At 32.1% G+C, this 13,361-nt stretch overlaps 1 protein-coding gene across 1 annotated transcript; it reads left to right on the top strand.

Annotated features, from left to right (window-relative positions):
* Positions 1-1,961: 1,961 nt before the first annotated feature.
* On the top strand, positions 1,962-12,813 carry LOC110029780 (transcription factor-like protein DPA). Its single transcript, XM_020732213.1, has 10 exons — positions 1,962-2,084; positions 9,453-9,661; positions 9,743-9,807; positions 9,922-9,965; positions 10,897-10,953; positions 11,091-11,231; positions 11,331-11,399; positions 11,521-11,619; positions 12,306-12,376; positions 12,454-12,813. Exons 2-10 carry the CDS (start codon positions 9,483-9,485, stop codon positions 12,632-12,634), a joined length of 906 nt encoding a protein of 301 aa, XP_020587872.1. The 5' UTR covers positions 1,962-2,084; positions 9,453-9,482; the 3' UTR covers positions 12,635-12,813.
* Positions 12,814-13,361: the final 548 nt, after the last annotated feature.

The raw sequence follows: 13,361 nt of genomic DNA on the forward strand, positions 1-13,361 counted from the left end.
GTTGAAGCTTATTCATGAAGTTGAAGAGAGCATCATTGTCTGACATATCTGGGATTTCAAGAACCAAGCTTGTAAACTCCTTGATATTTTCTCGAATCAAACCCACTTGCTTAAGCTACGCAGCCGGGCTTGAGCCTCATCCTCAACATTCTCAACTTAAAATTGCCTCTTTAGATCTCTTGAAGTAATTGAAAGTGAACATGGAGCACAAACCAAATCTTTCTCTACATCTCTTTTTCTTCTTCTCCACCAAAGCATAGCGATGTCTGAGAGATAAAGAGAGGTAAATTATATTTTTGCATCTTCATCGACAATCCTCATGGCTCCAAAGTATTGCTCTAGTCCCCATAAGAAGTTATCTACTTCCTTCGCATTGTGAAACCCTCCAAAACATATATGTTTTGGAACTTCAATCCTCTTGGCTTGGAAAGCGGGATGGCTTGTGGATGTCGCTATTGTCCTCTTGCACAGTTAGATATCTCCATGCATCTCCTCCAAGCTAGCACGCATGTCGCTCATCTCCTCCTCATAGGCTCTTCGCACTTCTTGGAGCTCCCCTAACAAATCCTACTGTAACTTAGTTATATGGTCCATTAAGGTCTCCTCAAGTTAGAGCATCATACATTTGATCATTGAATGGATTGTGACGTCCTCCTCCTCGAGTCCATCAACCCTTTGACCAAGATACTCTACTTGACCCTCCATACCATTCATTGTCCCCTCTATCCGAGCAAGGCGCGAATCAAAACCATGCATGATCTCCTTGGACTTCCCATTCAGCTTGGGTGCAACAGGATCTCTTTGCTCCTTACGACCTTGCCCTTGAGATGACTCCACAATAGTGGCTTCCGACTTCATCACGTGCTCTTTGATGCTTTTTGTCATTCCTTCGCACCAAGGCTCTGATACCAACTGTCACAGACTAACTTTCCTCAAGTTACCTGTGCGGCTTTAACGCTCTTTCTTAGCACTAAATCAGCCTAACCTTCATAGCACTGGAACACAAAATACTCGTAAGAAGAAGAGTAGAGAGAAATGAACACTCCACACTTGAATACTTTAAAACTTTGATTCAATGCTTGGGTCCTTACAAATGAGGGGAGGAGCTCCTATTTATAGCCCCCTCCAAGCCTAATGAATTATTCTAAAATATATTAAATTATTCTAGTTTCTGGAGAGTTCTACAATCCTCTCTTATTACACACATAGCTCTTGAACATTCTAGGTTATTCTTAATTTCTCTTTGGAGTCTTTCTTTCTTATTTTCTCTAAAATTGGGTGGAATCTTCTAGAACCCCCTTGATGACTCCCTACATTCCAGTCTTCTCTAGAATCTTCCGCCCCATGGTTGCCTTTGCCAACTTCTTGAATATAGCGGAGCATAACATTAGAGTGTAAAATTTAGAAGTGGGACAAGAAAATGCATAAGAATTGAGGACTATGTGTGTAAATTTCTGAAATAAATAATACAATCCTAAATAACAAAGGTGTTAAATATAATTTTAATTGTAAATTTATATATAATTATCACAAATGCATAAGAATTGAGGACTATGTGTGTAAATTTTTGAAATAAATAATACAATCCTGAATAACAAAGGTGTTAAATATAATTTTAAATGTAAATTTATATATAATTATCAAAATAAATCTAATTAACTAAAAAAAAAATCTGGTTCCCAAAAAAAATAAAAATAAAAATGAAATATATTGTTATTATCATCTTGGCGGGACGTTTTTTATTATTCTCTGGATACTGTTTTTATTATTGGCAGAACACTGCAGCAATGCATATTTTGTCAGTATCCGTCTCCGCTTTCCTCCTTCGGCTTCCTCCAACTCCCCTCTTCATCTGGTTGGAGAAGAAAACCCTAAATCCTGGCTATAACCTTCTCTTAATCCACCTTCTCCGTCCTCATTTCCCCTCTGGTTGAGGCCGCCACGCCGTGCTCCGTCGCTAAAGCACAACTCTTGCTTTCGTTGATGCATCCGCAAGCTTGCGGTTTGGGGCGTCTGATTGTAACAATCGGCTGCATTCTTCTTCTCCTCGGACCATTGACACACCATCGCTCAAGTTTCAGGTGGTTCTCATTCTTCTTCTTTTATTTTGGTTATGTGAAATCACAATAAATTAAAGAAACCTCTGAACCACTCAGCCACGCTACTATGAGCACATCATTGTCTTTTTCCTAACATCATTTATTTCGTAGAGTCTGTTTTTGGAGGAGACAGGACGGACTAACCTTTTCTATTTTTAATTCTCTGTCCTTTGAGGTTTTGTTCTTTCTCTCCATATTTTTTTTATTTTAGAAAGAATATTATTTTTGGTTTGATGCTGTTTTGGAATGAGCTTGTTGCTTGTTTTTTCCAGTCAGCTTGGATAAGGATTTTTGGTTTGATGCTGTCTCTACTGCATGCTATTTGATGAACTGATCTCCTCATGTTGTTATCTATTTGAGGTGTCGAGAAGAAGTTTGGTAGTCCTGTTGATTATTTTAACTCGGAAAATTTCGATTGTCTGACTTATAGGTATATTAGGGATTGAAAATTAGACTGCTCGTCAAAGAAGTGTATGTTCTTGAGATATGACATACAAAAATGATATAAAGTTTTATAGACTACGGAGACTTAAAGATTCCATAATCTTTATCAGTAGAGATGTGTTTGGTGAATTGTTTCTACTATGTCAAGTGACATCTCCACAATTTAGCCTTGATTGAGATGAGTCAGCAATATCAAAGAGCACTTAGATTGAGGTTGAGCGCTCTATTTCTAAGCTTTATCTCAACAGACTAGTATTGATGAAGAGATTTCTACTATTGCACATTCTTATTCCTTGGCCAGGGATATAGAGGGAAGGGTGATTTGCCCACCTAGGCAGTATAGTGAGACAGTTCTGGTCGTACAGGCATTGTTTGTTGCAGTCTTTAATTTGGACTCTATAAAGTGGCTCATGGCTATGGAAGAGGAGATGGAGTCATTATATAAAAACCAAATTTGGGAACTCACACAACTTGAAAGGGAATAAAAGTCGTTCAATGAAATTTATTATATAAGAAAAAAGATGATGCTTTCGAAGATGAAGAACTAATGTATAAAGTCAGTTAGTGGCAAAAGGATTCAGTTCAGGTGTTGAGTTCACTGATGTGTCTTCTCTACCTGTGAAGCGCACAACTATTCATATGCTACTTAGGATCGTTTCTATTTGTGATTTGGAACTTGAGCAATTAGATGTGAATGTCATCTATCTGCATTGCGAGCTGGAAGAGAAATCTATATGATCAATTAGGCGTCTACGAAGATGATTATATTTTGTGATAATCAAAGTGCTATTCATCTAACAAAAGACCAAATGCATCATGAGTGAACCAAACATATTGACATCATATTTCAATTTATTTGAGCTATCATCACTCCAAGTAATGTTATAGTAAAGAAAAGTAGCACTTTGGAGAATTCTGCTGACATGATAAACATTTTCCAACTATCAAGTTTAGCATTGCTTGAACTTGATCGATGTTCAATGTGTATGAGCTCAAGGGGCTTTAGAGGGGAATGAAATTTAGAGAATCACTTGTGACGTAAATTTAATACAAAGTGAAGATTTGTAAAATAATATCTTGAAATTTCTTATCAAATATATTTCTTGCTTAATTTATTTAATTTTAAATATGTTTTTTGTTCAGTATATTTGATATCAAATATAATCTTTTGTAACTCTATAAATGCCCATTGCATGTCATGAGTTGAGAGCTGTGTGAGATATTAAGCAGGAAACAAAGATGTTTTATATTCGACGTTTAGGGTTGGCCCTCTTCATTTGTTAGTGAAATTTTTGCTCTGGCTATCCCTTGGTTTTTTTTTCTGTTTACAGGATTTTCCATTTAAATCTTTTGTTCCTTTTGGTTGTTGATCGATTACTTGACAACGATAAGTGTTGTTTTTCTTTAACAGTTTTTGCTAGCTAAGAACAATAATACTGAGAAATTACACTATTTCTTATTTTTATCAATTTTCCTTGAGCATTTTGGTCAAATTGTGCCGTTTGAAATGTATTCATGAGCACAAACACAAATTACCAAGTGTCCTCAGTGCCTCAATTTGACATATTTGATTTTTAGACTAAGTATTTTTTCATATAGTTATGTTCTCTGTTAATATGAGATAGCTTGACGGATGAAGTTCAAATGCCTTTAGTTGCAAGGGTTATTTGTCATTTACATGCTTATTATACAATTCATATACATGTACATATCTAATACCTAAAGTTTGATATTTACATGCATACCACTCAAATCCTCAACATTACATAAAAAATGTCACTATTATTAGTTTGTTAAAAGCGAAATACATCTTTTCATGCATAGGTTTTAAAATAACAAAGTGTTATAATGTAAATATCGAGCTTTAGGTTTTGATATATAAATACATAAGAATTGTGTGTTATATATGTATATTTCCCAAAATTTTCCCTGTTCTCTAAGTTGTCATTTGCTAATTGTTCTTTAAAAGTTTAGATAAGTGAAAACGAATGAGTTTTTTCCTATAGACTTTTGGTCTTCTATACCTCTCTTTTTACTCATTTATTCTTATAAAACATGAGATTGGTCTCTTATTGGAACCTGAATTTGCGATCTCAAAACCAAAATGCATCATGATGTGTCTTCTCTAGTAACTTGTGTTTGAATTGATGTTGAGGCATGCAAATGTTAATGCCTCTACTATCTAACATTTTCTTATAGTTATGGCTTCTTATTTTAATCTAAAGTTGCATATCACAAGGAGGTGTCATTATGGAATATTTTATCTGCACAATTTTTTTTTTTGTTGCTGATATATGGGATGATAAATGATTATGTTAGGGAACTCCGCAAAAATGAGAGCAAAGTAAATTATTTCCTTCAATAACACCAAAAACATAATTGGAATACATAAAGATAAGCACCTAAAATTTGAGAGGTAGGCGATCTCTCGTATATCCCTATAATTCGAGAGGTAGCAAATCTCTCTCAAACCCTAACCGTAAGAGTCAAGACCAAATTACATGATAATCTAACCCTAAACTATTAAATCATACTTATACTAAACAATAATAAATAATAAGACTAAATTGACCTTAGGCACTAGCGTAATATTACTCCCTTAAAAAAAGACAGATTATTCTCAAGGTGAAAAAACTATTGTTAGATCAGGTCATATGGCTACCACGCGACGTCCTTATCTAACAATAATTTCTACTTAACAGAAACTCATAATGACGTGATCCCTTCCTTTGTTTCCTAGAAATCGACAATTATGATACCTATGTGATAAGAAAACTCTACACAAATTAGGTCAAAGTAAATTATTTTTTTCAGTAATACCAACAATGCAATTGGAATACATAAAGCTAAGAACCTACAATTCAAGAGGTAAGCGATCTCCCCTAAATTATACAAGTTTGAGAGGTAAGAAATCTCACCCAAGTCCTAACTCTAAGACTCACAACAATAATCTCATGAATAACATTATCATAAACTGTTAAGCCCTATTTATACCAACCAATAATAAATAGTAAAAGAGTAAATTGCTCTTGGGTTTCGGCTTAACCTATACCTTTGTGTGATATTTTTAAATATGTTAGATTAACTTTCAAAAGGTAGAGGATATGTATAAATAACTTAAAGTTAAGGTTTGGTGGTCACAACGCGACAATGAGCGTATGTTGCGATCCCTTGCTTTGTTTCTCAGAAATCGATAACTTTGATACCAATGTGATAGGAAATTTCGTAGAAATTATAGAAAATTATTTATTTTTCTTCAGTAACACTAACAATACAAATTAAATACATCAAAATAAGCACATATAATAATCCTAAATTATATAGTTCGAGTGGCAGAAATCTCTCTCTAATTTTAAACCTAAACTCATTACAATAATTTCGTGCATAACATACTTCTAAACTATTAAGCCCTATTTATACCAACAAATAATAAATAATAAAAGACTAAATTGTCTTTGGAAGCCGGCATAACTAATACCTATTTGTGATATATTTAGGTATGTTAGAAGATTTAGCTTTCAAAAGATAGAGGGTATGTATAAATAACTTTTAAAGTTAAGGTTTGGTGGTTAGAATAGAGAATTGCCACAGGTGTATTATGTGATAAAATGATATATTATGGAGACTTTTAATAAAATGTAATATAATTCTAATTAGACTAGGATATATTGATATAAAAAATTAGCATTAAAAAGTTTGTTGATAGTGCAGTTGATCGTAGTGGAAATATGGTTTTCAAGATGGATATATAGTAACACTGGAAGGATAAATTAAGGAATAATTGTTTTCAATTTATGGTTGGACTAACTTTTGTTAGTTTGTATAACCCCCTTCTTTTTAGGGTCAATCATGGTGCAACAGAGAAAGACGACTCAATCAGATAAAATTATGACCAACACTCGTTATGACTGTACCATGAGGACCCTGTGGGTAATGAATGTGTTAAATTCAATCGTCGCAAGCTTTCATGAATCATTTCAATTCATATTTCATTCACATTTTCATATATTTGGAAGCGTGCATTATAATATTACCAAAAGCGTATACAAAGCTGCTAAAAGTCCAACATAATAAAAAACGTACCCAAAAGTGTGTACATCCCAAAACTGTACAATCCAATAGTTGCACAAAAATTACACTTGACTATTAACCTAGTGATTTTTATCTTTTCCTGAAAAGCAACAACATAAAGGATTGAGCTATAAGCTCAGGGAAATAACTCAGGCTAAAATAAGATTTTTAGAAGGAAAAGAAAACAAATGGATATAAAAATGTAGGTCAGATGCATACCAACAGTTCATAATTTAAAATGCTTAAGTCATTGAGATATTAAATGGTAGTAAACGTAGTAATTAATAGCAACCACCGCAAACACGTCTCGTTCATCCATGTGAAATTATAGTATATCCATACTGAATTTAAAATAACATCTACCATAGTAAATAATAGCAACTACCACAAATGTGTCTCATTCATCCATGTGAAATCATGGTATATCATACCAAATCCAAAATCAATTCATATCATTTTAGGAATGTCAATTGTAAATGTATAGGTTTTAGCTTTATTCATTTCATTTAATAAAATTGGGTCGTCTCGTTGGCTAGAATAATTATTGATAAATGTTGGACATCTCTCAACTAGTAGTTATCAATAATTCCATAATACCAACAGTTCTTGTGTTACGTCTCTGCTTAAATATCAAGAGTCGGGCCCTTGATACCAACAATTCTTTTTTGACATTCCTGCCTGAATATTAAGAGTCATAAATCTCATTGTTCTCTATCATTTGTGTTTGCAAGCATTCATGTAATAGTCTACCTATCACAACACTTGTGATATTTTTTTAAACATATCATATAAAAATTATTTATTATATGCAATTCATGTATCACGTGCATAAAAACTTGCAAACAATAACTTCATATATATGCTTATTAGATCAATGAAATAGCAATATCATAAACATCATTGGTGTTAGTTCAAGCTGATATTCAACATTATGCATAAATTCTAAGGACAATCATATGTTAAAAGAAATTACATAGAAATTTTACCAAAAGACATTATTCTTAATTTAGCACATGATTATTTCATCTGAATCGACCGAGTTACTATGATGAGTTTTCTTATGCTCACATCAATCTCGTCACCCACGGTAGACCACCTGGAATCATAGAGCCCCTTAGGATTTACATGAAATTCGGGCTTAGATTTTAATTTAACCCCTAGCCCAAATTATTCTCTTGATCTTACTTCAAATTGGTCTTCCTGCATGATTAACCCCTTAAAGGTTTTCTTCTATTCCTTTCATCCTTCCCTCTTTCCTTCCCTTCTTCCATTTTTCTTCCCTGCCTTCCCGCTTACTGTCCTTCTGAAACAACAAACCAAAGTTCAGAGTTTTTGACCACTTTTTAATCTTTTCCTATAATGATAGTGAAAACCAAAGTTTTTTAGCTCGTGGCAAATTGTGAAAAAGGATTACATGTAAGGAAAATAATGTTCCAATTAGTGCGAAAATGAAGTTCTCTCTTACCAGTCGCTTGCGGCTCCTTGCGGGCTGTGCGCCTGCTGTTTTTTGTGCAAACTGAAAAATAGCCGTGTGCAGAAGGTATGAGGGAGGAGGAAAAGGGAGGGACACACGACATTTAAACACAATCCCATTTAATCCTAACCCACTGCATGTTATCTCACAGTTGTAAGGCGTGAAGGAAGGTCTTTCGGCTATAGTGTTGAGAGATTAGGAAATTGATTAAAGACTTAATTAGTTTAATTAAGTCAATATCTAGTTATTTTTATATCTCCCATGTATTCATAATTCATATATAGTGCCATATATCAAATTGATTGATTCAACATGTAGAATTTTATAAAAAATAATTTTTTTGATATAGGGGAATTTAAAAATTTGGGTATATTTTAAAATTGTTGAGAGTTTTACCTAGTTGGCCAAAATCGGGCATTATAGTAATTGTACCTAGGAGATGGGTGGATAATATTATTGTTTATGAAGCAAAAAATGTGAAGACTTAATGTCCGCGTGGATGGAAATTGTTCAAAAAGTTTTGTGAAGAATGTCTTGGCACTTCTTGTAGTACTAAAAATTCCCCAAGTGTTAGGATGAAGTTGTGGATGACTACGGTCTGTTAAAGGTGCGCCAAGTTACCTTGGATGTTAATTTTGGTTAATATGACTAGTTAAATGCTTTATTATTTTCTATATGATGCACTTTAATTTTATTTTTATTTTAGTTGACTGATAGTGCATCAAGTTACTTTGGATGTTAATTTTGGCATTTGGTTATGCATTTTGATTAGATGTTAATATTGATAACTCTATAATTGGCTTTTTCAATTTAGTTGCTACTGGTCATGGGGGGAGTATCACTTTAAAATTCTTTGAGATAGTTTTTCGTGTTTTCTTTTTTAATTCGCCATACAATACTTTGTTTTATCAGAAATAGCGCTTGAGTGCTTTTTTCTATTCAATTATTGCATCTGTGATTTCTATATAGGTGCATACTGATTTGTCCCCTTTTTTAAGACTTTACCATTGACTGCACATATTCAGCATTATCAAGTTTTGAAAAATCGAAGCATTCATTGCTTTGGTAGGACTTTTGAATTAGTTTTTAATTTTTATAGGGAATTTACATACATACTACACAAATCTTATATATTTACCTAACACCCAAATTTCTTACTTACACATATATGCCACTCAAATTTTGAGCATTACATAAAAAAATGTCATCACTACTAACTTTTTAAAAGTGAAGTACACTTTTTCATATGTAAGTTTTAGGGCCGAAGTGTTATAAATGTAAGTGTTAATCTTTGGGTGTTAGTTATGTGTACTTATTTCAATTTCCCCATTTTTATTTGACTCTGACAATAGGTTATCTCTTAGCCAGGAGCTGCAAAATTAATCTGGGAAGCGATGGAAAATGACCTTTCGGTAGCATTACGATGTGGTATTAATGAAGGTATTAGCCAAAGGAATCAAATGTGCTCATTAGGAGAAAATGGTGGAGCAATGACACCACCTCCTTGTGGCAGTCTTCTGAGGTTAAGCAATGCATGCACTCAAGAAGATGGCAACTTCCTGGCTGCTGAAAAGTAGGCATCTTGTGACTTTTGAAATTTGGTTAAATTAATTGTTGTAATTTTTATGTTCCAACAATTGTTTATCTTGAGCAGTGCAGATAAAAATAAGAAGGTATCACGAATCATAGGCTGGGGATTACGTCGTTTCAGTAAGATAGGTTGAGCTAAATTAGTATACGAATGTGGTGTGATATTGTGCCCAATTTTTAGGAAGTTGTGTAATTAATTTGGATTTTTTCTCAATAGTTAAAACTCATATTATTGTGTTTTAGTTTGTCAGAAGGTGCAAGTGAAGGGAAGAACAACCTACAATGAGGTATTCTTTCAATACTGTTTTCTACTTTGTCTTTACTAGAGATCTTTATGGTATATCTGAAGTAAATTTAAGGTTTTATTTTGATGTCAATTTTCTGTTTGTTTGTTGCATTATTCAGCAACCTGATTTTTTTTATTTGGTCTTAGAAGCATGGAAAAAGTGAAATTCAACATCTTAGGGCTGGTTTTAGATCATTTTATTTTCTTAAAAACATGTTTAATGTATTTTTTTCATTTTTTAATTTTGTTTTTAAAAACAAATTTACATATATCTGAAAGCACTCTAAGCAACTTTTAAGGTTTTTTGATTGTTTTTTAAAATAATCGTACTTTGGTAAAATAGTTAGATATGTTTTGTTTCAAATTAAAACATAAACAAAACAAAGTAAACCAAAATGAAAAACAAAAGTGATCCCACAGCCATTTAATTGTCTTTTCCTGAACCTTTTTTTTTTATTTTGAGTACTTTATATTAGATTTTTACATACCAATCACCCAAAACATTTAATATATTTTTTTAACACCTAAACTTTAAATATAACATTTTAATCAATTTTTTCATTACAATCACCCTCCTAAACTCATGAAGTTTTGAATGAAGATTTTGGTTGGTTAAAATATTATATTTAAAGTTTGAGCGGTTAAAATGTTATATTAAATGTTTTTGGTAGTGGATATGTAAAAATCCCTTGTATTAGTTTTTCAAAAGAGCACTTGCGAAGTAATGGTTTCATTATATAATCATTTTACAGCTGAAAGATTTTATATTTGTTTTTGAATGGTGATATGTAATGCATGGTCAGATATGTTTTTAGTTAATTTGACCAGAATATCATCCTTTAATTCCTGTCATCAAACTCGACACCATTAAGTAGTGTTCCATCTGAAAAATGATTTCATTTATTGAATAAGTCTAGTCTGTTTTTGTCCAGGTTGCAGATGAAATCATTTCTGATTTGGCTACATTGAACAAGACCAGCGAATTTGAAGTTTGTCTCAAACATTTTTTTTTATCCATTGGGAAACTTTATTTAATAAATCTTTTGATGTTCATTCTCATTTGTTTGAATCAGATAAGATTTGAAATGCAGACACTAACAATTTATAAATTTTCACACTTGTTTAGTTTGACGAAAAAAATATTCGTCGGAGGGTGTATGATGCATTTAATGTTCTCTTAGCTATCAATGTTATTGCAAAAGACAAGAAAGAAATACATTGGATTGGTTTTCCTAATACAAGTACCAAAACATTGGAAGATTTGAAGGTTTGCCATATTCTAATCTTATATAGCAAGTTATCAGATGATCATAATGAGTATTATTTATTGAAATAATGATTTTTTTATTTTTATTTTCTCAAATAGCGAAGGCACATGAATGTAACAAATAGAATACAAGAAAAAGCAAATTACTTGAGAGAATTAGAGGCAAAGGTAAGCTTATTTGCTTCACAGCTATTAATTTCACTGTATATAAACGCAGCTATCATCCAAGAATATGGCACTTCAACTATGTATTGCTGATATTTGAATAATTTTGATGCTTGAATTGAAGGCTTTTGATATCCGAAAGCTTATCGCGAGGAACCAACGCAGACATGCTTCTGGGAATGTTTCATCAGAAGGTGTTACCCTACCATTTTTGTTGGTCCAAGTATGTATACTTTTCCGGGAGAGGCAATGACGCATGCATGTTATCATTAGGGGAGTCTAAACTTTAATACTTACATATGTAACATTTAAATCTTTAACATCACATAAAAAAATATCACAAATACTGACTTTTTTTTAAAGTGAAGGACACTGTTTCATCCATGCTTTGATATTATTATTAGGTTATAGTGCTAATTATTATCAAATTTTAGGTGTTAGATATATATATATCACCCAATTCCCCTGTATTTCCATTTATAACATCTAAATTTCTTACATTTATAACACTCAAATCTTTTAGATCACATAAAAAATACCACCATTTTAATTTTTAAAAAGTGAAAAACACCTTTTCATGCATAGTTAAGGTAGCATTCATGTAAAAATTAAAGATTAGGTGCTATATATTTGTGTAAACACATAAGAATTGAGTGATATGTATGTAAATCTTCCTATATATATGTATGTAAATCTTCCTAATATATATATATATATACAAAAAAAGCAAAAAAGATATGGTATGCATGTAAATTCCCCGAAAACATTATGTGGCTTGTGATGGGTTCGATATTATCCTGTATAGCATAATAACTATATGGCATATAATGTAGAATTTTCATTGTATCTGTCATTGCCTTGTCCTGTTAGTTCAATATGGTAACCTTCCACAACATTCTGAATAAACAGACTAATCCAAAGGCCACTGTTGAAATAGAGATTTCCCAAGACATGCAGTTAGTTCATTTTGACTTTAACGGGTAATTATTTATCCTCATTCACTAACATTTTCTGTTAATTATTTAGATCTTTATCAACATATTTTTCTTTTCATCAGATCTCCATTCTCTCTGCATGATGAAGCTGCCATCCTGAAGATGATGAGATGCCCACTATCAGCTGCTAAAAATCAGTTCTTTCGTTGCCCGGCTCGTGCTTTGAACAGCATCAGAGACTATAATGGGAAGCCATTGAAGCCTGCTTCTTTCTCATGGAACTCCGAAAACTCGGATATGTAATTTCGTGTTTTTGTTATTATTATTATTTTTATTTTACTGTAATTATATTGGCAAGGCAGGTGGATGTAGGATTTATCTGTTGTATATTATGTGTACACAACTAGAATGTGTAGATTTTAGCTTTTGTATGCATTCAAATAGCATTGGTGGAAGAAGAAATATTAAGATGTATAACTTGGAGTTTAAGCTAATTTTGGCTACGTATGTCTTTCTAATGGAAAACCCGAGAATGGAAAAAAACATTAAAATCAAAGTACGAAAGCAATACGATTTTTATAAGTTTTTCATGTGACAACGAGAAAATAAAAAAAATTTGTTCGAGTTTAATCATATAATTTTTTATTAAAGGTTATGAATGAAAATTTTATATTTTATTTATTTTAGGAGCATTTACATGCATATCACACAATTTTTGTGTATATATATAGCTCCTAATTTTTCATATTTTTGCAACACAAGAATCTTTAATACCATATATAACATAATAAAACTATTATTACCTTTCATGCAAAGTATTATAAAAAAAATTAAAATAAAATATTGAGGTTGTTTTTATGATTACATACATGCCGTTACTATAAATTTTATTTCCATGTGATTGTGAAAACATGTACGACTTTATTTTACCTTGCAAATAAGTTATGATTGTAAAAATATTGTAACATGTTTAATAAAATAATTTGCAAATGTTGAGTATTTTGTAATTTAGCAGTGAAATTGTTGTTTT

This window comes from Phalaenopsis equestris, unplaced genomic scaffold, assembly GCF_001263595.1.
Source record: "Phalaenopsis equestris unplaced genomic scaffold, ASM126359v1 Scaffold000002, whole genome shotgun sequence".
Classification (NCBI taxonomy): domain Eukaryota; kingdom Viridiplantae; phylum Streptophyta; class Magnoliopsida; order Asparagales; family Orchidaceae; genus Phalaenopsis; species Phalaenopsis equestris.